Genomic DNA, 24,274 nt, shown 5'->3' on the forward strand with positions numbered 1-24,274 from the left:
ACTGGTCAAACAAGTAATTTCTGTTACAATTTCTCACCTTATGTTTAGGATGACATGTAACGAAATTTTTGAACTACCCACGAAGCATTATAAAAGAAGGCCTTCGATACTTATCAACAAGTATTCGATTGTAATTCACGGGAACCCACACAAGCTATTGATCATTTCTCTTAATGATTAATGAAGTAATCTTTGCCCGGGATTTCATTTGCTTTTGTGTCAATGGTTTGACATCACAATATCCCATATTTTTCTTATCTTTGTTTCTTGTCTACATTCTTTGGAACACTGCACTCACGAAATCCTTGAGGCTCTGAGTAATACCAACTCAGGCTGATGATTTCAAACTTCTGGCGTATGACTTCGCTTTTCATCCCAAAAGTGAAAGAGCCTTGCTTCCATTCGAAGGGTTCTGACGGTTACAATACTCTTGGGGATAACAAGATAGGTTGTTTATAAATGACGTATGGTATTATGTCCGGTTTTCAAGGTGATGTGACAGCTACTTTTTGACGCATGGCTACTTTTATGCAGTAATGGTCCGATTTTCAAGGTGCCACGTCAGATATCATTAAATACATATCCCACTTCAAATTTAAACTTAAGGGTTACATATAAAAGGGGATTCAAGGGTTCATTGTCAGTTTACGCGATCAAAAAGCAAATTTCACAAATTCTCTGTTCATCATCATCTTCAAACCCTAACAATGGCGACTTCTGCTCATGTTGATTCTCATACCACTGAAGATGCCTCTTCATTACCAATAATGAAGATTCAAGCAACAAACTATTACTTGGAGGGTGAAGTTTCTCAGTACCCGGAAGAGTTGAAGATGTTAATTGTTGCCTTGAAGAACTCTGTTTTGTCTAAGGCGATGTTCAATTCTTTCTCTGTTCCATTGTCCTGGCTTTCTCAAGCAGGTTCAACTGCTACTTACAACAAAGCTTCTGATACGATTACTTTTCATCTGGTGAACGACAAAAAGTTCAGGCTATCCAAGAAACTCTTTTGCCAAATTCTTGATATTCCGAATTCGCCTCCATATGTTGCTTTCACTTTTCCACAAATCGTTCATATGTTTAATGAGATGGGATATCAGCCTCCACTGTCCAAGATCAGTGATTTTAAGAAATCTGGTCTTCCACGAATCTGGAATTTCTTATTTGGTATTTTTCTACGATGTTTGACTGGGAGATCAGCTGGTCTTGATAAAGGAAGAATGGAGGTTTATGCCATGGTTGCTGGCATCTATTATGATCTTCAAGTGGATTATTCTACACAGTTGTGGAAGGAATTCCAAAATGGTGTACAACACACGAATGCTATTCATGGTATTTCGTGTGCAAGATACTGGAGCTTGATTTTGCAATACTTTTACAATAAGGAAGGGATTTTGGTACCCAATGATGAAGAAAAAGCAGTTTTTCAATCATACCACTATCCGAAGGATGTCACAGACAGTGCTGAAGTTTTTCCATCAGTTGCTCGTATTCCAGATGTTATGCTTAAAAGAGTTGATCCTTCGAATTCTGTTTTGGTGGCATATTTGAAGACTATTGACTCTACAATCGAAACTGGCATACTCTTGGATAGAGATGATACGAAATCCAAGAAGACGAAGAAGAATGAAACTGAGTCAAAATCTTCGAAATCTCCAAAGAAGAAGCCTGAAACCGTTGAAGTATATGTTGCTGAGACTCAAGTGATTGAGCCTATTCTTGAAGAAACACAAGAGAATGTAATCATTCCTTCGAAGACTGGAATGTTTCGAAGAATCAAAATGAAGTCAACCCATAAAAGCAAGTCTCCTACACAAAAAGTGGTTCGAAAACCTCAAATCACTCATCAAGGTGTTTTAATTAGAGAAGTGCCAGCACCTGTTTCTCCGGTGTCCAAGAAACGAAGGGCTGAGGATATAGCAAAACATTTGTCAAAGAAAAAGAAGAAGAAGACCCGCAAACTCGTGATTTCTACTGAGTCAACAGAAGATGATGGTGAAAGAATTCCAAAAACCCCAGAGTTCATTCCTCTCACAGAAAGTTCCACTCCTGAGAAGACAGTCATCATACCACCCAAAGATTCGATTGCCAAATCAGTTTCTGCGGCGGTTCGAACTTCAGGCATCCCTGCACACGTATCTGATACGGATGCAAATGTCGATATGGGTGAAGGAGGTTCGAAAAATGAAGCTCAAGGTCACGTTACTTCTGCTCCTTTTGAAAGTATTGTTTCTTTACCATTATCCACTACTCCTCTTACTTCAACTACTGATTCTCCAACATTCGAACACATTCTTGATCAACCCTTTACTTCTATTTTTTCTTCTCAATCTACTAAACCACCCAAACCAACTTCACCTGTTCAAGAAACCATTTTTATGGAGACAAAGACTGATAATGAGGGGTTTGGTGGTATGTTTGATGAATTGGAATTTCATGAAGAAGAAAAGCAGTTTCCAGATCATATGCTGATGACCATGAAGCAGTTTAAAATTCTGAATCAGAAGTTGAATTCGATAATTCAATCTCAAGCTGATCTGGGGGTGGTTCATCTGTTTCAAGTCTGGAGATTGATACAATGTTGAAGATGTTCGAAGCCAGAGTTGTGAGCAAAGTATCTGGTATGCTTACAGACTCTGAATCACGAATTTTAGAGAATGTTGATCTCACTGATCAAAACAATGAAATCTGAATCAATTCTCAAAATTCGAAGTTTGCTGGTGATCTGAAAGAATTGAAGAATGTTGCAAAGGAAACACATGTTCTTTTTATTCAAGATGTGAAGAAAGTAAGAGATGATGTAAATTTGCAGATTCATGAACTTCGTGAAGATATGCAAAAAGAAATTGCCACTGTTCAACAAGATTATGCATCCTTGAATCAAAAGGTTGATATAATTTGTTTCGCAGTCACCAAATTTGTTAAGTTGTATGAAAGTTTGAGTCCTCAACTTACTCAACTTTCAACAATTGAAAGTGCCAACTTTGAGGAAGTGCTTAAGTTGCTCAAGGAGTTAAAAGAAATTTCTAACAGGCCGGTTTCTTCTCCCTTGATTACTCCTGAATTTTTATCCCAAAAGTTTATCCAATTCGAAGCCATTCTCAACAAGCAACTTGCTCCTCTCTTTCGCATATCCAGCCTTCTTCCAACAACAAATGCCCCGTCTGTTTTCACAGGGGTGCAAGGGGGAGAAAGAAAAACTACTGAGTCGAAGGCTAGTGGTGAGGATGCGAAAGTTGTGGGAAAAGTTTTTTCTTCAAAAATCCCAACAACAAAACCAGTAATAGTTTCTGCTGAACTGGTTACTTCAACAGTCGTAACAACAATACCAACGGCAAGACCAATTTCGAAAGGAATTGTGATTGGTAAATCTATGGAGACTGGTGGGGGTGGTTCGAATCCAAAAGAGGCAATTAACAATCCAGCTTTAAAAGATAAAGGGAAATCAATTGTAGTGGAAAAGTCGAAAGAAGAAAAGAAGGCTGAAGCAGAAGCTGAACTTGAAAAACTGTGACAACCGTCAATTTTTGGCCAAGTCAAAGTCAACTAAAGACAACGAGTCAAACCGGTCAACTCATCTAACCCTTGTATATTAGGGTTTCCATCATGACTCTTATTGTACTACTCGCAATCTTAATACAAAGTATCACTTAGATTTTTCACGTGTTCGGAAACTCTAAACCCTAATCAGGACAAGTGATGAAACTACTCGATAAAACATTATTCTTTAACCCTCGGGGGCATATAACAATCATAACAAGCCTTAACAGAGTGTAAGAACCTTGCGTTGCGAAGCCAAACACTCAAAAAGGTCACAAAAGAAGTCTCTCCAAATCTCTTTCACTCTAACTCTCCCAAAACTCTCTAAGTAAAAGAAATCTCTCCAAGAATGTGAAATCTCTCCCAAATCTCTCTTTGTATGAGAAATCTCTCCAAGAATGTCAAATCTCTCCCAAATCTCTCTCTGTATGAGAAATCTCTCCAAGAATGTCAAATCTCTCCCAAATCTCTCCAAGTATGTGAAATCTCTCCCAAATCTCTCTCTGTATGAGAAATCTCTCCAAGAATGTCAAATGTCTCCCAAATCTCTCCAAGTATGTCAAATCTCTCCCAAATCTCTCTCTGTATGAGAAATCTCTCCAAGAATGTCAAATCTCTCCCAAATCTCTCCAATTATGTGAAATATCTCCCAAATATCTCTCTGAATGAGAAATCTCTCTAAGTATGTGAAATCTCTCCCAAATCTCTCCCAGTATGTCAAATCTCTCCCAAATATCTCTCGAAATCTCTCTCAACTTCTTAAAATCACGCGGGGCATCCCGGCCCTTAATTTAGTCGAAAACCGCTCGAAAACGGAAGTCTACGCGAAAAACAGCCTTAAGGAGCCGAAACTCCTCTTAGGAACCGAAACCCCTCTTAGGAACCGAAACTCCTGAGAACCGAAACCCTCACAACCGAAATGGACCGAGCGCTCGGTCTATTTCGGTCCCCTGATCATGCTGAACCGAGACCTGACCTTGCTGAACCGAAACTGACTCTCAGCTCCCCTTCTCACCTTCGGTCCGAGGAGATGGCTTTTGGTCCGAGAACTTGAGCTTCTGTCCGAGGAGCGAGCCTGCGCAGCCGAGACCGAGCCTCGCCTTCTGTTCCTTCTCCTCGCACTCTCGGTTCCTCTTCCCCTTCTCTCAGATTCCTCTCCAGCAATCGAACCTCCGGCCCAGACTTCGGATTTTCGCCTATACTTCCCGGTTTTTGACCATTTTCACGTATTAAGCCCGTTTTTCGAGATTTTAACGCGGGATTTTCACCCAAACTCGTATTTTAACATAATAAACCCCAAATATTCATATTTTAATTATATTTTGGGGAAAATCCTTGCCTAAGAATAAAATATAGTTGGTAAGATATTTAGGAGGAGTGTTGACTTATCCTTTGGACAAGGACACAAGCAACCTCCCCATACCTTCATAGTACAACCCCTAGTCACTATTCACCCATACCTAGTCAATCATTGTCCTTTTCCCACTATTTTTCAGCCATAATGTTGAACAAAAGCTGGAGATATCCTTCTCTCTCCTCCCACTTTATTCACTCTTTCTCAAGAAGGATCAAACCCATTTCTCTCTCACTTCCTCTCTCTAGATTTCGAGATTCAAGGCTTGTCTCCAAGCATTCCTTCTACATTTGGTAAGAATCTTCCTCCTACACTTAGATATTCTACTATCCTTCATCCAAATCATAGATTGCTTACACAAATATCGTCATATTTGTGTTAGATCTTCAAATCTTCAAGGCATCTTCTTAGTGTTCTTGAGTTGAACACTGCCTTTCTCCATCATCCATCTACTGAAATCACTCAAGGTGAGTTCATACCCCTATCTTTTCATGTTTTTCTTAAGTTTTAAGGGGGGGAATACAAGTTAAACCACCAAGAACACAACTAAACTCATTTAACAGCCTTCATCAGAAAAGTTCAACTCCATTCACGGACTGTTTTGGTCAACTTAAACATTTTAGTTTTCAAAACTGTATTAGGTGCAAATAGTTCAGGTTCATACCTTTAAAATTACTATTTACACATCTCCATACGATTTTTCTACGAATTATGGTGATTTTTACAAAACTGCCTATCATTCCATAAACAAATTCGGACCAGTCTGTGAATATGAACATTTTAACACAAGTTAAAGACTTCTAAAAATCATAATAAAAATTATGAATAAACTAGACACATTTTATGAACTCTCAGAATTTACGGATTCAGTTTTCGACTTCGTATGATTTTTCTATGATTTTTCTAAAACAGTGCAGAAAGCTTAAGAACTAGTTAACAACTTATAACTTTCATAACACTTTGTATTATGTTGAGCAAAGTGTATAACAATAAGTTCTAAATATTGAATGTATTTTCTTGTTAGTTTATCATCATAAACTGAAATTTAGTCATTCATGATAAGGTTTACTCATTCATTTCGAACACATATAATAAACTTCAATAAGCATAGTTTATGAATTTTTACTACATGAAAAAGGTTTTACTCTCAAAACAAATGGGTTTTTCATACCTTTACGTAATAAACTATAATAGTAATAGTTTAAGGATTTCATATCACTAATTTATTCAGAAAAGGTGATTTTACTTCCTTCATGGAAGAGGTTTTTATATCAAACTGTGTGTAAACTAGTTAACTTAGGTTGTGAGGCAATTCTCTCCCCGTACGTTCGAGTAGGGGATCCCAAATTCCTGTAAGTTATAACCAGAGTCTCTTGTAGGGAGAGCGTGATAATTGTGTATAGATCTATATTGGGTTTGACACCCCACACCTGAGCTGCATGCAACAGCTAGACCGGCAGGTCTGTGATGACAAGAGTCATAGTATCTTAACGTCTGAAAAACGTTGTGCAGGTTATTTTCCGTCATAGTATGGTTATAGCGACTCACATAGGTAGTTAACAATCTTTCAAGTTTACATGGAAACTTTTACCTTAAAAAGGGGTTTACTTCTAAATCAAACGAGTTTATGTCGATTTAAACTTACATGAATTACTTTAAGTATGGTAAAATACTTGTTTTCGGTCCTGGGATTTAGGACCACCTAACTTTAAAAAGGGTTTTATGCCGATTTAAAATCGCTTTTATATCTTTAAGTACGGAAAATACTTGTTTACTTTCGGTCCTGGGATTTAGGACCACATAACTTTTATAAGGAAAATATAGGATTTTCTTTGGAATCATATCTCTGTTAAAACTATAATTCATCTAGAATTGTTAGACTTCAGCTATAAGTGCTAAGTGTATATGATAGAGTTATATAAGAATCTAGTCATAATTGACTTAGAATTGGTGGGCTCGCCTTACTTCCTGTTCCTTGTTTGGTTGTGGACCTAGGGCAGACCCATTATATTCGAAGGTTTATTTAACTTAAATTTTATATAACTTATATACACTAGGCGATTATAGAAGGAAATCTATGAGTCTTTCTAGGGTTCATTATCACATAACATAGGAGCATTCATTTCACACTTAACTAAGAAAATATTGGATTTTCTGGAAATCATACTCTATCACTTTTATAAGGAAAACGATTTCTTCCTCAAACAGAACTCTTATGAACTCACCAACTTAATTGTTGACACTTTTTCAAAACTACTTGTATTCTCAGGAAATCAGTGAAACAGAGAAACATCAGCACTTTGAGGATGGGACGTTAAATCGTCAAACAGTTCATTTTGTCATCATAATGTAATTGATTTTGAAACATGTAAACATATGCTGTGGTGTAACCTTTTCAATTATATTTATGATGGTTGTATTTACTTTGAGCACTATTATACTCATTGTTGTGATACTATACATGAAGTCCTCCACCCCCGGACGTTTCCGCCATCCTTGGTTTGGGGGTGTGACAAAAACTGAGGATTATTCAAAGCATTATGAGTCAGCGTGCTAGTGATCCAAAGGGAATGGATAAAGGTGATCCAGCCAAACACTACAATTACGAAACTATTGAGGCCAAGGTTGCTTTTAATCACATGTATACATTCGAGAAGAAACCAAAGTAGAGTTATTTGGTCACAAATTCTGATACAAGTCAGCTGGATTTTCCGATAAACGAAATGATGTTCATCATGCCTCAGTTCAAAGCAGAAGGGAATTTTAAAGATAAGGATGAAGGTACACACATGAAAATTCGATTTTGTGATGTTCTTGCTAAAGCCCCTGAGGAAGTTTGGTCTTTAATAAAAATCAAGAAAGTGATCAGTATGAAAAAGGATGTGGTATTCGAAAACACAGTCCAAAATTTCAAATATGTGGTTGCCAGGGCAAATGGAAATATTTGTGAGTTTATTGTTGCAGATTTTCCATTAATGAACTTGTATGATCTTATACAAGTTGCATTAATTTTAAAAGACAAGTCATTTTCATACCTTCAAAACACAGAGCTTGATGAATTCAAGCTTGGGGTTGCTCACATCAAGATTTTTATCGAAAACTATTATGAGTGCTTGACACTAACAGATGTGGAATTAGCTACTGCCAAAGGAATGGAAATAAAAGCACCGATGGCTCCTACGAAGACTCAGGCGGAATTGAAGAAGTATGATGATGGTGAAATTTGCCTGAAGCCTTTTGGAATGGTCTTCGCAGGAAAAGACAAAGCTGGAAAAGCTAAACGATTCTTATTCCAGGAAAGCGAAGTGGAGAGATATTCAACGTCTCAGTATACGAATTTAATTGTTCGTATGAATCATTGCAAGAAGAACAATGAAGGTGATAAGAAAGAGCTGAAGAAGATTATCTCCTGGTACACGGAGATTCGAAGAGTGTTGTTGTATTCCATCACGCTTCTTACAAATTGAAGACTTCGACTATGATTACAAATGGGGAGATTGTAAGGGTCGAATTGTTGTAATTAGTCGAAGTGTGTTTTGGACTCTTCGACTGTTTTGTAATGTATTTTACTAGGGCGCTTTTATTCGAAGCTTGAGTGTCTATGCCTTAGTATATTTTTTGTACGCTTTCTGTTCCCTATAAATAAGGTTATTTACTAGAGTTAGATAAAAACTTTTACAGACTTGTCTATTGTACTCTGTAAAGAATTCGAAAGCGTAATAGAGCGTAACAATATCATATTTACATCGGGTGTTCAATCTCGCATTCTTACTTGAATTCATACTCTGTTTAATTCAAAACTCGATTCTTTGATTCATCACACCGCATGAGCAACATTTGCTGTTTTCGCTTTCTACCTTTCGTTCGTTCTTCCCCTGGTGCGATCGAACCCTTCCCATCCTCGATCAGACGAGGATCGAACCCCCCCCCCCCCCCAATCGATTATGCTTCCGATTTCTTTTTGCCTATGTGCTTTCCTTCAAATGCAAAGGAAAATCACAAGAGACTGTTTAAACCAATATACGAAACATTGTTGGGCTATACTAACAATACACCATAGAATTATCAATTTATCTATTTTCTTTATTTTTCTTCAAGCGATATATAACTTTAAAAAAAAGGTCTCTTTTAGTTTTTCTCTCCCATGATTAAAAAAAAAATCAAACCTTTTGTTCTAGGGCTCTTTTTCACTACTTCTACTCGTCGGTGGCATCCATACGCCATGGTTAAAGAATCAAGCTACAGCGAATTCAAGCAAAGACCTCAAATCATCAATCGACCTTCCATTTCATTGATATCGACTAATGTGACTTTCTTTAGTCTTCACCGAGTTTAAGACTTCAAGGATCGATACTTCATCTTGTTCTAGCTTCAGCGAGTTCAAGAATCTATACTCCATCGTTCAAGCTTCAGTCTTCTTTCTTCAGAAATTGATCTTCCGCAAATCAAGAAATCAGAATCGGTGCCTTCAGTCTTCCTTGGTTCATTTCAGTTAGTTTGAGTGGCGGAACCCTTAAGGGGCCAGGGGAGGCCGTTTTTTGGCCGACTAGGTACTGCTTGCTGGCTTTAACTCTGTGATGACGACACAAGATTCAACAACTCCTAGCTTTCAAGGTTTGTAATATCGCACATAATCACAAGATAGCTAATAGGTCAATATTCATTACGAAATTCCAATTGTTTAGTTCTTGATTTGGTAAAAGGAAATTTTGGTCTAGCTTGATTTTACAATGTTGTTTTCAATTCCTTTCAGTCTTTCAACTTCCAAGTCAGTAAAGGTGAAGGTGACGTGGTGGGGATGCCCTGACCACCCGAAGCAAAGCATTGTGCAATGGGGAAAAGGCAGAGGCGGCGGATCTCATGGGCGGTGGTTTGTGGAGTGATGTTGTTTACAGTCGGTCTCATCTCTTTGTTTACAGGTCATGTGGCTTCAAATCTCGAGTGGTATTCTCAGAAACTCGTTAAGCATCGATTGTGGTATAGTAAAGTGGTAAAATTTCTTGAATCACATCGTGTGAAATACTTGCTTACATTACATTACATTACATATGTGAAATATTTATGAGAATTTTTTGAACATTTAGGGTGGATTCCGTCATCATGGACCAATTAACATCTGGAAATCTGAGTTTTCAAACTTGTACTACGGATGCAGTGAAAGAGGCCCTCATTACACACCTCCTGTTGCTGAGCTACTATCAAATGGGTATCTTCTTATAGCCACCAGTGGAGGGCTTAACCAACAAAGAATTGGAGTAAATAAACATTCTGCCTTTCATCTTTCTTCATTTGCTACACATTATTTATTTATTTTTGCAATCAATCTTGTGAACACAGATAACAGATGCTGTAGTTGTTGCACGGATATTAAATGCCACATTGGTGGTTCCTGAGTTTGATCATCATTCATTTTGGAAGGATGATAGGTGAGCTAACTGCTAACTGCTAACTGCTAAGTAAGATTTCATTAATTGAAACTGAAACTAAGATGTATGTGAATTGTGATCGACTGATTGTTATCTTATTATGATTTTTTTTTAATAAACTTTGCAGTGACTTTTCAAACATTTTTGATGTTGATTGGTTTATCTCTTTCCTTGCAAAGGACGTGGTTGTTGTGAAAAGAGTCCCAGACAAATACATGCGATCACTTGAAAAACCCCCATACACCATGCGGGTCCCACGTAAATCTGAACCTCACTATTACCTTCATGAAGTTCTTCCTGTTCTCTTGAGGCGACATGTAATTCCTCTTCATTTACTTTACAACTACTGAAATATTTTGGGTTTTTTTGATTTGTGAATTGTGATGAATGAATTGTATATAGGTTGTTCAGTTGACAAAGTTTGACTATAGGCTTGCTATTGACCTTAATAAAGAGCTACAAAGGTTAAGATGCAGAGTCAATTACCATGCTTTTCGCTTTACAAAACCATTGCAAGATGTTGGAGATCATCTGGTGATGAAAATGAGGAAGATGACAAATCGTTACATTGCTGTTCATTTAAGGTTTGAACCTGATATGCTTGCATTTTCTGGTTGTTATTATGGAGGTGGTGATAAAGAGAGATATGAGCTTGGTGAAGTCAGGAAAAGGTGGTCCACTTTAGGAGTGAGATTCTTTCCTATCCCAAATTTCATTTTTCTTTTTCTTTTTCTTTTTCTCTCAAAAATATCTCATTATTAATTAATTAGGACGTGAATCCTGATGGAGAGAGAAAGCAAGGAAAGTGTCCACTTACACCACATGAGGTGGGGCTGATGCTGAGTGCACTCGGTTTCAAGAATGACACATACATTTATGTTGCATCAGGTGAAATCTATGGAGGTGAAGAAACTTTAAAGCCTCTTAGACAACTTTTTCCAAATTTATACACCAAGGAGATGTTGCTAATGGCTTCTCAACAAGAACACCTTCTTCAACCTTTTCTTCCCTTTTCTTCTCGTCTTGCAGCCATTGATTACATTGTTTGTGATGAGAGTGATGTGTTTGTCACTAACAACAATGGGAACATGGCAAAAATTCTTGCTGGAAGAAGGTAAGGTGTTTTATTTGATTTAACTCTATTTCAGTTGTATCATATTCCAATGTTGTGTATTTATTTATTTAAAGGAGGTATATGGGGCATAAAAGAACAATTAGACCAAATGCAAAGAAGTTGAGTGCTTTATTTTTGCAAAGAGAGAAGATGTCATGGGGGAGTTTCTCAAGTAAAGTGAAATCAGCTCAAAGGGGGTTTATGGGGGACCCGGATGAGATGAAACCTGGACGTGGTGATTTCCATGAATACCCTTCCACCTGCATCTGCAAGACATTCAATTATCATCATCATCATCATCATGACAACAACACTAAACAAGATATGCTCAAGCTCAACCATGAAAGAGAGTCTGAATTTGAAGGTGTTATTAGTAGTAATACCACTACTACACATAGAGATGATGATGCTGATGCATCACTAGAAGAGAAAGAAGATGATGATTTTTTGGCTGGTGACTAGTGTTGAATGGCAAGTGTAAACCATTGTATTTGACCGATTTGTTGTCATTACAACCATTCTTATGAAAAATTCAAAACAAGAGTCTAAGAAATGTAAATCATCTCTCAACATTTTTGGTTATATAATTAATGAGCTTATTTTTGGTGTCTTTCTGCAAGAATAATGTTTTTTTAGCAATTTGTTGTCATTTCGAGTCACTTAACTTATTGTCTATTTGTATATGGACAATTGGACATCCATGAATGTATGTGATTATTGATCATAATAGATGGTGTTTGGATCGAAATAACTGATTGAGGGATGATTAGAAAAATGACCACATGGTTTTTCTACAAGACCAAAACAATAATTTTTTTGCATAAACATGATTTTTGAGCATTAGAGCAAATGACACAACCTTTTTGCAATTATCGTCGGGTCTGAAATGGGTAATTTTTTATTTCGAAAATATAAACACGAGAACTTCCTCTCGTTTGAAACAAACACTTTCAAAAATTTCAATTTTGAAAAGTTTATCATTACCGGTTTTCGGTTAAAACGACATGTTTTTATGTTGTATAAATATTTGAAATAAATTTTGTAATGTTAACTAGTTAAAAAGTAATAGTACTTAGATTTAAACAATGCGAGTGGGTAAGTAAGAGTTGATTTTTCAAGATTTGGGATTGATGTATTTAATCATGGCTTAATCCTTTTCACGAGATGTTAGACCCTTATTGTAAAAAAAATGTTTGGGGACTTAAAATGTTAAGAGAATCCCAACTAGGTTACATGTTTTGAAAAGATAAAGTTGCGGGACTAGTTTTGCCTAAAAATCAACCTCTTCCTTTTCAATAGGAACGACCTAGAGAGTAGAGAAGGGAAGGAGATGTAACTACTTGCAATGTCTCCAACAATCATGAAAAAGTTTCAAATAAATAGTCTGGGTTTAAAAGTTTGATTTCCTTATTGCAATCAGAAGCGAACTGCATTGCTTTAATTTCTGATTATCATTCTTTGCTTTGAGCCACACTCAATTGCACAGGTTTAAGTTTTCGTAATCAATCCGCCCTCTTTCTTCTGTTTTCTGATCTATTTTGAGGTGTTATGTGCAATTTGATGTGAAAATCGATCGCAATCCTCTCGTTTGGGGTGTATCAGAATGTGTGCAAGCGAGCAAACATTTTCTGGCATGAGACGAGCATGTGATTTCTCAGGAGAAAAGAAACCAAAAAGCTCATTAGTAATTGCAGGTCTCCTTTGGGGGTCTTGTCATTGCTATTGTTGGAATGTTGATTATGGGGCGCGTGATCTATGTTGTACCAGATGGGTTCTTCTTCTTCAAGACTTATCGGTCCCATGTCACCATTAAATCCCCTTCCTTGATTTCAGAGTATCAGGTGCGGCAAGTAAGAGTTTATATTTGTGGTTTTGTTAATCCATGCTCATTATTGTTCTTTTTTTCATGATGATATGAACCTTATATCTTATTATTTGTGATATGTCAAAGTGTTGGAACACCAAGAAAATTACATATGGGATTTACTCTGATTCTACTCAAAACAAAATTAAGTCCCCCAAACTTCAGATTATTCTACATATGAAGGTGTATTTCACTTGATATCAATGAAACCGAACCTACATGATCATTTGTTTGAGTTAAGTGAGAAAAGATGACCTAATGAAGCACGCCTTTACTGTATAAGATTTATTAAGTGTGTAATTGTGTTCTTCAATTACTTTACTGTTTATAGTTCATTCCACTTTCAGAAATCAGAACTGCCTACCTCTAATCTTCATTTGAATTAATGAAATTACCTTGAAAATGAAATCTTGTGTGAGTGTGTTTATAGTGTTCTAGGATACTGTCCCATTGATTCCCAATCAATTCAATGCTAGCAAGTAAAAATTCCACGTGGCGTGTATAGTTGCACAAGATTTAGCCACTTGTAATTGATGCTCCTTTTCGGGATTTCACTCATTATAAATTTCTTACCCCTAATTCGTCTACTCATTGAACTGAAAAACTTTGAGCCCTAGAGTCTTCTCCTTACCATAGAGCATTACTCGCGTTTGGCTTGATGATGAAGCAATTAGGTATTTCTCCTTCTCAATTTGTAATTTCCATATGTTTCTAGCATTATTGATCATCGATTCAATCGGAGATTCAAAGTGCATGCTTTAATTCCCAAAATCATTTGGAAACAATCAAATGTGTTTCTTAAAATGCCAACTTGTGATCTGATATCTAATTTAATCGATTCACTAGGATCTCATTCCGATTTCATGTGCTACTTAAATTTGCATCTTTTTCTGTCCCTCATTCGCGATTTCATCCCCATTTTGATCTTACAACACTTAGTGTAGACTGTAGAGAATCTCGAGCATAGATTTTGCATGATCTAAACATATTAATCAGATCTTCTTGACTTTTTGTGTACTTGAGCTTTTATCTATGTTTTCAGTTTTCCCCTTGTGCCAATTTTATGATACGCATTGTTAGTAACCTTACATTTTTTATAAACTCTACTTTTACTAACAGATTCAAAGAAAAACAAGGAGCCTGAATCTTCAGGATTACAGATCCAAGAAGAAGAAGAAGAAGAAGAAGAAGAAGATGATGAAAACTTTGAAATCATATGGTCAGGTGAATCTTCAATGTGCACCAGGAACCTAAAGCATTATCAAGCTTTTACCAAAAATGGAACCACAATATCTGTAAGCATCATCTTTTGTCCCTCTTGTTTCTTGTTTCCCCTCCTTTTAAAACTTAAATTCTTTCATGTATTATACAGGTTTATTCATTTGTATTCATCCTAGCTGGTGAAGGAGGTTACCACATTGGTTACTTGGAAGACATGTATGAAAATTACAGGCAAAAAAAGATGGTGAAAGTGAGATGGTTTCATCGCAGTGAAGAACTTAGTGAATTAATCTCAAATCCTCAGCCTCATGAGCTTATAATCACCTCTCATTGTCAGATCTTAAGTGCAGAATGTATTGATGGACTTGCCACCATTTTAACTCCCAAACATTACAACCAATGTTTGGCTTTTGTTACACAAGACTTCTCAGATGGGATTTACATGTGCTCTAAGCAGATAAAAAATGACAAAATTTCCTCTTTTCCTTTTTCTAAGTTGCGTGGCTACTATACCCAGATCATATTTTCTGTTCTTAATCTCCCAATTGGTCCCAACAAGAACAACCAAGAAACCTCATCTAAAAGAGAAGAAGAACAAGAACAAGAACAAGAACAAGAAGAAGAAGAAGAAAAAGGAAAAGAAAAAGGAAAAGGAAAAGAAAAAGAAGAGGGTGTTCAAAGTTTCAAACGGGGTGTTACAATTGTTGATAATGAGGTAGAAAAAACACAACCTTTTCGTGTTGGTGAAGAGATTGAAGTGCTTAGTAATGATAGTGGGATAAGAGGGTGTTGGTTTAGATGTAAAATCTTGAAGATATCAGAGAAGGGATTGAAAGTTTTATACATGGATGTGGAGGATGCAGTGGGTCTCGGAAATCTTGAGGTATATATTCAAGTTTTTGTGGTATTATTATCTTTCACTAAACCAATTCTTGGGTCCCACATAGATGAATCACTGTTAGACTAGGGGGGTTGTTTCTTAATGGGTTAAGCCAAAAACAGTCTGAATCTGACCGAGTCAGATCCAACCTCTTATTAGAGGCTATAGGACCGAGTCAGAGGTTTCTAATTGTGGTACCAAACAGTCTGAAGCTGACCAAGTCAGACCAGTAAGAGGCATATCAAACAGCCCCTAACGCCAATGTAGTAACTTTTTATATTTTCTTTTTTTGTAGGAATGGGTGTTGGCATATAAAATTGCAGCTGCTGATAAAATGGGGATGAGATGGTTAGGACGTAATTCTATACGTCCTGCATGTCCTATAATGGAATCTTCAGATGATGGTTTCAAGATTGGATCAGCAGTGGATGCATGGTGGTGTGATGGGTGGTGGGAAGGTGTAGTGATTGGAATCAACATCCGTGGAAAAAATGATTTTCAAGTTTACTTTCCTGGTATATATAAACTATAAAAACTCCACCTCTTAATTTTCTTTGAGAAGTAAGTAGATGTGAATGTGACACTTGAAAAATGATATTGGTTTTGAACGTTTGTGTGTAGGTGAAAACAGGTTGCATTATTTTGAGAAGACGAATCTAAGAGCTTCAAAAGAGTGGGTTGATAATAAGTGGATAGAGATAAAGCCAAAGCCTGATGTAGTCTCTTTTCTGACATCAAATATGAAGCTTCAAAAAAAGTCAAGTTTGGGTGGGCCCTCTGGATCTGGAAGTGGATCATCTTCTAAAACTGGAGCAAATAATGTCGTGATGATGAAGAAGAAGAAGAAGAAGGCATTGATGGGATTCTCAAAACCAAAAGATAGTAAAATGGGTGGTAAATACTAAATAGTAAGTAAGGTGCAGGATTTGGTTCATTACTAAATACTAAGAATAAATAAAGACTTGGTTTATATATGAATTAGAGGTGGGGGTTGTTGGACTCTTTGAGTGGAGTCATATGTTCTGCTCCATGTGTGTTGGTATTTCGTTTTGAACCATATTTAGTTTGCAATTAACAATCTATATTATAAGGATTTCATCTTAAGATCTTATGCGCTTGAATTGATGATACTGGTTTTTTTGATAACTGATGAGGATCCTTTTAGATTTGAATGGAGTCATCAATCTATGTTGAAGTTCATGTTTTCATTTTAAAATTTGGATGGATGAAATATTCATGTTTTAATGTTTGTTATTAAGCCGATTACAACCCATTCTTTAGAACAAAATATTATGTGTAGATATATGGTTGTCTTTGTCATAAAATCATGTTTAGCTCTTCTACACTGTTTTGAAGAAGTTCACCTTTGTTGTTCTTGAATATTTACAATATCGAGATTACAACCACAGATATGATATATGCTTCAAGGGGTTGAAACATATGGTGAGTTGGATTGAAGATTATTTGGCCTTTAATATTTCTCATATATAGTTATGAACGTAATCATCTTGTAATATTTCACATATATATATAAAATTTCTCGAAAAGTAGTTTGCATTACAATTTATCCTAGTCAGATCTCCCTGCTTAGTGAGTTTGCAATATTGGGCGAGGGTATTCCATGCGAGATCACAATATTGGAAGTGGGTTTGAAAAAAGTTGTTGACATTGAATTTAGAAATGGAATTAGAATGAGTGTTTTTAAGAAATCAATATAATGGATTTTATTATATTTGAGAAATATATAATATGATCAATTAAACAAAATGTAAATATAAATTCTATTGTATTATTTTAGTATTTGGTTATTGAAGCTTAAATAATATTTTGGTGTTAAAAAATCATATTTTAGTATTTTTTTCGGGATAATGACTTAAAATGGTAATATACTTTTTGATTGCTGAGTTTTTTTTTTTTTCACATTTGACCATTTAACTTGTTTTTTTTTTCTACATTCAGTCCTTGTAACCGGTTATTCCATGTTAAGCCGGAAAAATGATAATAAGGTAACATATTTTTCGGTTTGTACACATTTAGTTCTTAATGTTTTTACACATTTAGTCCTTATGACCAGTTTCTTTAAATTTTGTTCATGATATCCAACGTGGGACAGTCATTAATGATATGTTTTCAAACATGGCTCGTCTGTCACTTATATTAGTAACCTAAGTCACAAATCGGTCAAATAATGTTGGTGCCCTAGTTTTCTCCAAGCAGAATATGTCTTCGTCTTCGGTTTCATTTACCTCCATAGAAGACAACGAGATTTTTGTGATTGTTTTCTCCTAACTCGAATTTACACTTCTAAGACAAAAGAAATTAAGGAAGATGCTAAAAGAATTTGCACTTCCAAGACAAAAGAACACACCGGAAAAAAGTTTCATCTATCTCCATAGAAGACAACAAGATTCTTTGTGATTGCTTCCTCTCAACTCGAATTTGCATTTCCAAGACAAAGAATATCGTTATTTGCTATGAAGATAGATGAGACCAAAGACGAATAAATCTTCTGTTTGCAGAAAACTAAGGCACCAAAATTATTTGACCGATTTGTGAATTCAGTTACTGATATAAGTGAAAGACGAACCATATATGAGAACACCTCATTAATGATTATTCCACGAAGGATGTCGTGAGCAAAATCTAAAGAAACCGGTCATAAAGACTAAATGTGTACAAAAACATTAAGAACTAAATGTGTACAAAATGAAAAGTATATTACCCTATTAATTCATTTTTCCGGCTTAACCTGTAGCAGCCAGTTATAAGGACTGAATGTGGACAAAAAAAATCAGTTAAATGGTCAAATGTGGACAAAAAAAAACTCAGTAACCAAATATATACAAAATCAAAACATATAGACAAAATTGCAAGAATGGTCCCTGTGGTATGTCAAACTCGCATGTTGGGGCCAAAAAAGTTTGGAATCGCACCAGTGGTCCAATACTTTGATTTTGTTGCGAATTTGGTCTAATGACTTAACAGTCGTTACCTTGGTCCCGTTAATTGCCGCATGCCCCCCTCAAGTGAGGGTATTTTAGTCCATTCATGTATTCTCCTCTATTATTTTAATATTATTTAGGTGCCCCGTATTGTTCCCACTAATATCACTTATAGAGGCCAATTCCCTCTAATAGACCCCAAAAAGTAGTTTTCTTATCAATTCCAATCGTCATTTACCAAGATCAAAAAACCCTAGACGCTAATTTTGGTCTTTGGCTTACGATTTGCAGTGATTAACATTGTATGAACATACCAATGTGGAATCTAAGGTTGTCAAATAAACCCTTCAATGCCAAGGTTGCTTATGGTACGTGATTTTCCCTCTTCCTGTTGATTACTTGATTTGTTTGAAAAAACTCCACCTGAAGTCTCTTTTTTCTTATTTTGAAGATGGATACCCAACAATGTTTACCATTAAGTTGTACCATGGAGGTGATTTCACCAAGTACCTTGATGTTCGTTACATCGATGGAAGGGTAAACTATGTTGACATGGTTGATATGAAGAGTTTTCAGTTGATGAGCTCGATGCAATCATGAAAGGGTTAAGATACGGGGTTCCCCCAATTATATACTATCATTTCCTTGTGCCTAGTGGAGACTTCCACTTTGGTCGTCGCCCTTTAGGAAATGATGAAGATATTGTTAATTTTGCTCAATATGTGAGTGAGCACAAAGTCATGAAGGTATACACTGAACACGGTGAGACAAGACTACTCACCTATTTCTTGAATCCTAAACATGAATGGTGACAACCAATAATATCCCACCATGCAGCATCTTCTGTGTAACAACCCAATTTTCAAAAGAAAATTTTCATTTTTAAATAGTAAAAAACATCTTCCATAAACTATAAAACCTCAAATACATTTGTTTTCAAAATTCATATTAATAACAATATTATTCCAATCATCAGAGTGCCCCATAAAAACATCTGAGAGAGAGTGCATGCCACGTCATTAAGCCTTTCCTTTGCCCTTAGACTGAGAAGTACTTGCAACAAATCCACAAACTGTAAGCTAATACTTAGTGAGTTCCCCATAGCATACCCCACACAAACCACATAATCACATAATCCATATTAGCTCTAAAAGCTACATAAACCATACAAGCCATGCATACAAACATATAAGGATGTCGTGGGCTCCTCCCAAGGTTTTACTCCAGGATGCCATGGGCTCCCCCATATGGTATTACACCTAAGTGTCATGGGCTCCCCATGGTCTTTAGCTGGAAAGCCATGGGCTCCCCTACATGGTCTTACATCCAAGTGTCATGGGCTCCTCCCATGGTCTTTACTTGAAAAGCCATGGGCTCCCCCATATGGTCTTACATCCAAGCGTCATGGGCTCCCCCCATGGTCTTCCCTGCAAGTGTCATACTAACATAACACATAATCACACAACAATCCACATATCATAAAATAGGTCGGCCTTGGTGTAATGCCCGTGTTTCTAGGCTAGACATTAATATTGACATTATAGTCTAGGTTAACCTTTGTAACTCATTTTGAAGAAATGAAAAGGAATTATGTGAATATTATGTGAATTATGTGTTTTATGCTTAATTATTAGGGTTTAATTAATTAAGAATAAAAATGAGCGTCAAAAATTAAATTTTAGATAAAGCCGATATCTATTAAGAAACTTGTAGTGGGCGTGACAAGGATTACGGATATATAAAGAATGCCGAAATCCGAGTAATAACGAAGAAGTTATGACCTGTCGAAGTTTCGCGACAAACCGGCACGGGGCCGAATGTCGTAAAAAGTGAGTTTTCGATAAACTACTTTTTAGCCTTAGTGATCTAAACGAAACTCGTAGTGTTCGTTAAACCGATAAGTTCGATAAAAAGAACGCTCAAATCTGACTTCGTATGAGGAAGTTATGATTTTTCGAAGTTTCAGCTTAGCAGTAGACAGCTAAAAACTCGAATTTTAGATCGAGTGATTTTTAGCCGACACGACCTAAACGAGAATCGAAGGTCTCGTCATTAGTAGCACAACGGTAAAAAGTCTGACGAAAACGGACGTCGGATGAAGAAGTTATGAATTTTTAACGGATTTCCTGTCCCGGTCTGTTAAAAATAATAATATAAAAATTAAAGTCAAAATTAGCCGACGAAGTCTAAACGAAAGTTGTAGAGCGTAATTTTACCTACGCGTGCATATAAAGACCGTCAAAAACAGAGCTCGTACGCGAAAGTTATGGATTTTAGAAGTTTTTGCACAAAAATCGAGAAAATTCGCATAGTCACGTTTTTGCCACGTCACCCTCGCTTAGATCGTGCCACGTGTCCGAAATTGGTGAGTCATGCGAGCTACGTGTCCTCGCCTCGCATGTGCCACATGTCCGAAATGAGGCTGAGTCATCCGAGCTGCTGAGCGGTCCAATGCATGTCCGACGCGTGTCCTCCTTCACATGTCTGAAGCCCTCACAAGAAGCCACGGAACCCTACTTCAGACCAGTAGACCTCGGTCCAATCAGGAGAGGACAGGGAGGCCTTCACACGTGCAGCCACCTGCGCACCCTCGCCTGCGGACCCCACCACCAGAACCGACTTCGGACCCCTATAAATAGAAGGGTCCTGCGAGCCTTCTCGGGTACTTTTGGGATTTCACCATCTTTCACCCCTTTCTTCATATTTTCTTCATCTTAACATTCCCCAAAGCCCCGGTATCGATTATGACCCCCGGAATACGCCACGAAGAGCCCGAGAAGCCCGGAAAATTTATCTTTTCGGTTTCGAAGCCCGCCCCTCGCAGAGCCCGGTTTCTGAATAAAACTCCCGGTTTTATTAGAAACGAACGTTTTAGGAAACGAATTGCTGCCCGATTTTCATCAAAACATGTGAGTGTATAGTCACTTTTATTTTACACATAGATATGAAGTATTTACCTTATAATACGTGCTATGTGCAAATATATTAATTGTTTATTTGAGGTGATTGTTGAGTTGATGTTTTATACAAGTTTTAAACTGTATAAGTATTTTTATCTACAAATATGTTGGGTAGAAGATGGGTAGATAGTGATGTGTGATAAAATAAAAGTAATGAGAGGCCTCGATGTGATTTGTGATTCAGTCATCTAGCGGAGTTTGGATGACGACCACGGACTTTCTAGACAGTCCAGTGGGAAACATTAGCAGGTCGGCAACCTTTAGGTGTTAATGAACTAGAGTGTTCATTCGTTGTACTCCATCCCCCTCATGGTTGCCTTTAGGACATGTATGGCTGAGGAAACCCCTTAGCAGTAGTGTCCATCCCGATGATATTCTTTAGGCTAGGTCCCTTGTGAAAAGTGTTTAGGGACGTAAAGTGAGGATAACGGGAACGGGTAATCAGGGTTATTGTTGATTGGTGAACTTAATAAGTTTATTATTACTGTGGGTTGAAAACCCTATATGCTCACCAGGCTCCCAAGCCTGACCCACTCAGCTTTTTATGTTACAGGTAGTGGACCCCGAGCATAGTCGGAGGACGATGAGAGATTTTTGGATTATAGGCCAGTAGTTGTAAATAACTGTTGAAAGGCTTATAATGTCTTGTTTATGCTTTTGATCTGTATCGGAACATGACATCCCGAGGTTTTGATATGAAATGAAATTATATATTTCTTAAAGAAAGGTTTTGACAAACTTTTATCATATTTTGTTTTGGGGACCAATTCCGCAACATCTTTTAAAAAGATTTCTCTGATTTTAGTTTAAAAAGCATAAATTAAATCGGTCTTTTCTGGCCGAGAAATTAGGGGATGTCACAGTTGGTATCAGAGCATTAGTTTAAGCGAACTAAGAAATTGTAGGATTTCTAGACTTAAACTTAGAATGCTAAGTGATGATTGTGAGATGAGTGTCTACCATATTTTAGACACGAGCACTAGTTTATTTTAGGAAAGATGCCTAAAATGCCCTTATGTGCTAAATGCTATGTGTTTGCCATATATGCCATTATTTGTTCGGATCTATGGTCTGTTGCCGACCGGATCTGGAAACCTTATGTGTGTAGGATTCTAACCGTACGATTACGAGATTAGAACTAACATGTAAACGTTTCGGAGTGATAAGGGAATTGAAATGTCTAACAAGGATAAACACCTAAATTCGCCTTATTCGGTATATAGATTGTAATGGCAAGAACTCGTAGTGGAGTTGCAAATGCAAACGGAAACAGGGATCAACAGCCTCAACCTCAAGTAGTTGAGCAAGTACCTGTTGTAGGAGCTGCACCTGAGCCAATGACGATGGCTGGGGTACAAGAAATGATGCAGATGATGTTAGATCGCCAGATGGAGGAGACAAGGCGATTACTACAACAGCATAGGGAAGAGACTACGATACCTGTTGAACAGCCCGTATTGAATGAAGGGCAATCAGTAGGAGGGAACTATAGTGGGACTCTTGGTCAAGCCAACCCACCGATAGTTAGACAAAACAACCAGGATGGAGGAGCTGATGGACGCGGGTGCAAATATAAAGATTTCATGGCATCTAAACCACCATGTCTATCTGGGAGTCCGACACCGGTGGAAGTCATGAATTGGATCTCCGAATGGAGACGATGTTTGAAAGTTGTGAGTGCAGCGACAAACAAAAGACCGCACTTGCAATTCCTCTATTAAAGTCTGGTGTGTTGAGCTGGTGGAAGTTACTAGCTGATTCGATGCCCAAGGGAGAAGCTAGTAAGATGTCTTGGGAAGACTTTGTGCTACAACTGAAATTGCAGTACTGCTCTGAGCAGGACCTTTTGGAGATTAATAATGAGTTCCAGAATTTAAAGAAGGGAAAGATGAGCGTTACTGAATACGCTACTAGTTTTACAGAAAAGCTGAAGTTTGTTCCTTATCTAGTTCCAACTGAACTCTCTAAGGTTAACAAGTTTGCCCTCGGATTACCAGCGGACTTTGGTCCGATGGTAAAACAAGCAACCACTTTGAAAGCCGCCATCTGGGCTGCTAATAATGTTGAGGTTCAGATCATAGAGAAGGGTCTGGAGAGGGCAGATGTTGGTGAAAAGAGAAAATTTGAAGGAACTTCAGGTTCCAACAAGAGAAGCAAATTTTCAAAGTCCAAGAAGTTTGGAGGAGGAGGTGAAGTGAAATGGTGTGAGAAGTGCAAGAAAAAGCACTCTGGGAAATGTAGTGAGGAGGTGACTTGCTTCAAATGTGGAAAGACTGGGCATTATGCCAACGTGTGTCCGTCCGACAAGAGGGTATGTTTTGAGTGCCATGAAGTAGGGCTTGTTTTGAAAGACTGTCCAAAGAGGAAGGATGCAGCAAAGCCCAATCTACCACCAAAGCCGAAGGCGAGAGCCTTTCAGATGACACTTGAAGCCGCGAAAGAAGAAACCGATGTCGCTTCAGGTACCTTTCTCGTAAATGAATTGCCTGCCCAAATTTTGTTTGATTCTGGAGCCAATTACTCCTTTATATCGCATGAATTTGGTAGAAAACTAGCTTTGCCTGTAGATAGACTAGTTAATGCCTTATTAGTCGAGATTGCTAGTGGCAAGTTTGTACCTGTTAGCCATCGTATGAAAAATATCCTCATTGACTTGGATGGGAATAAGTTCCACGAGGAATTATTGCCTATCGAGTTAAATGGATTCGACATAGTTTTAGGAATGGATTGGCTTAGCGCCAATGATGCCGATATATTATGTAGGAAGAAGATAGTAAAAGTAAACCCGCCAGGGAGAGAGTCGTTTATGGTGTATAGAGACAAACGCAGAGTAAACTCTGGAATCATTTCCCTAATGAAAGCCAGAAAGTGTTTGGCCAAGGGGTGTACATCATATTTAGCATTCGTGATCGATGCTAAGAAGGAAAAGAAGGAGGTGCAGGATATTCCGGTGGTGTGTGATTATCCGGAAGT

The 24,274-nt window shown here is 37.4% G+C and overlaps 2 protein-coding genes across 2 annotated transcripts; both read left to right on the top strand.

The window, feature by feature from the left end:
- The first annotated feature begins 9,046 nt into the window (after positions 1 to 9,046).
- LOC145124932 (O-fucosyltransferase 29-like) lies at positions 9,047 to 12,044 on the top strand. Its single transcript, XM_079060411.1, has 8 exons — positions 9,047 to 9,508; positions 9,648 to 9,884; positions 9,979 to 10,149; positions 10,232 to 10,320; positions 10,448 to 10,637; positions 10,723 to 11,007; positions 11,091 to 11,434; positions 11,509 to 12,044. Exons 2-8 carry the CDS (start codon positions 9,726 to 9,728, stop codon positions 11,894 to 11,896), a joined length of 1,626 nt encoding a protein of 541 aa, XP_078916537.1. The 5' UTR covers positions 9,047 to 9,508; positions 9,648 to 9,725; the 3' UTR covers positions 11,897 to 12,044.
- Positions 12,045 to 14,330: 2,286 nt separating this feature from the next.
- Positions 14,331 to 16,663, top strand: LOC145126476 (uncharacterized). The gene is made up of 5 exons (XM_079061837.1): positions 14,331 to 14,373; positions 14,418 to 14,593; positions 14,671 to 15,402; positions 15,695 to 15,914; positions 16,021 to 16,663. Exons 1-5 carry the CDS (start codon positions 14,331 to 14,333, stop codon positions 16,302 to 16,304), a joined length of 1,455 nt encoding a protein of 484 aa, XP_078917963.1. The 3' UTR covers positions 16,305 to 16,663.
- Positions 16,664 to 24,274: the final 7,611 nt, after the last annotated feature.

The sequence above is a fragment of the Lactuca virosa genome, chromosome 7 (genome assembly GCF_052849685.1).
Source record: "Lactuca virosa cultivar CGN04683 chromosome 7, Lactuca_virosa_CGN04683_v6, whole genome shotgun sequence".
Classification (NCBI taxonomy): Eukaryota; Viridiplantae; Streptophyta; class Magnoliopsida; order Asterales; family Asteraceae; genus Lactuca; species Lactuca virosa.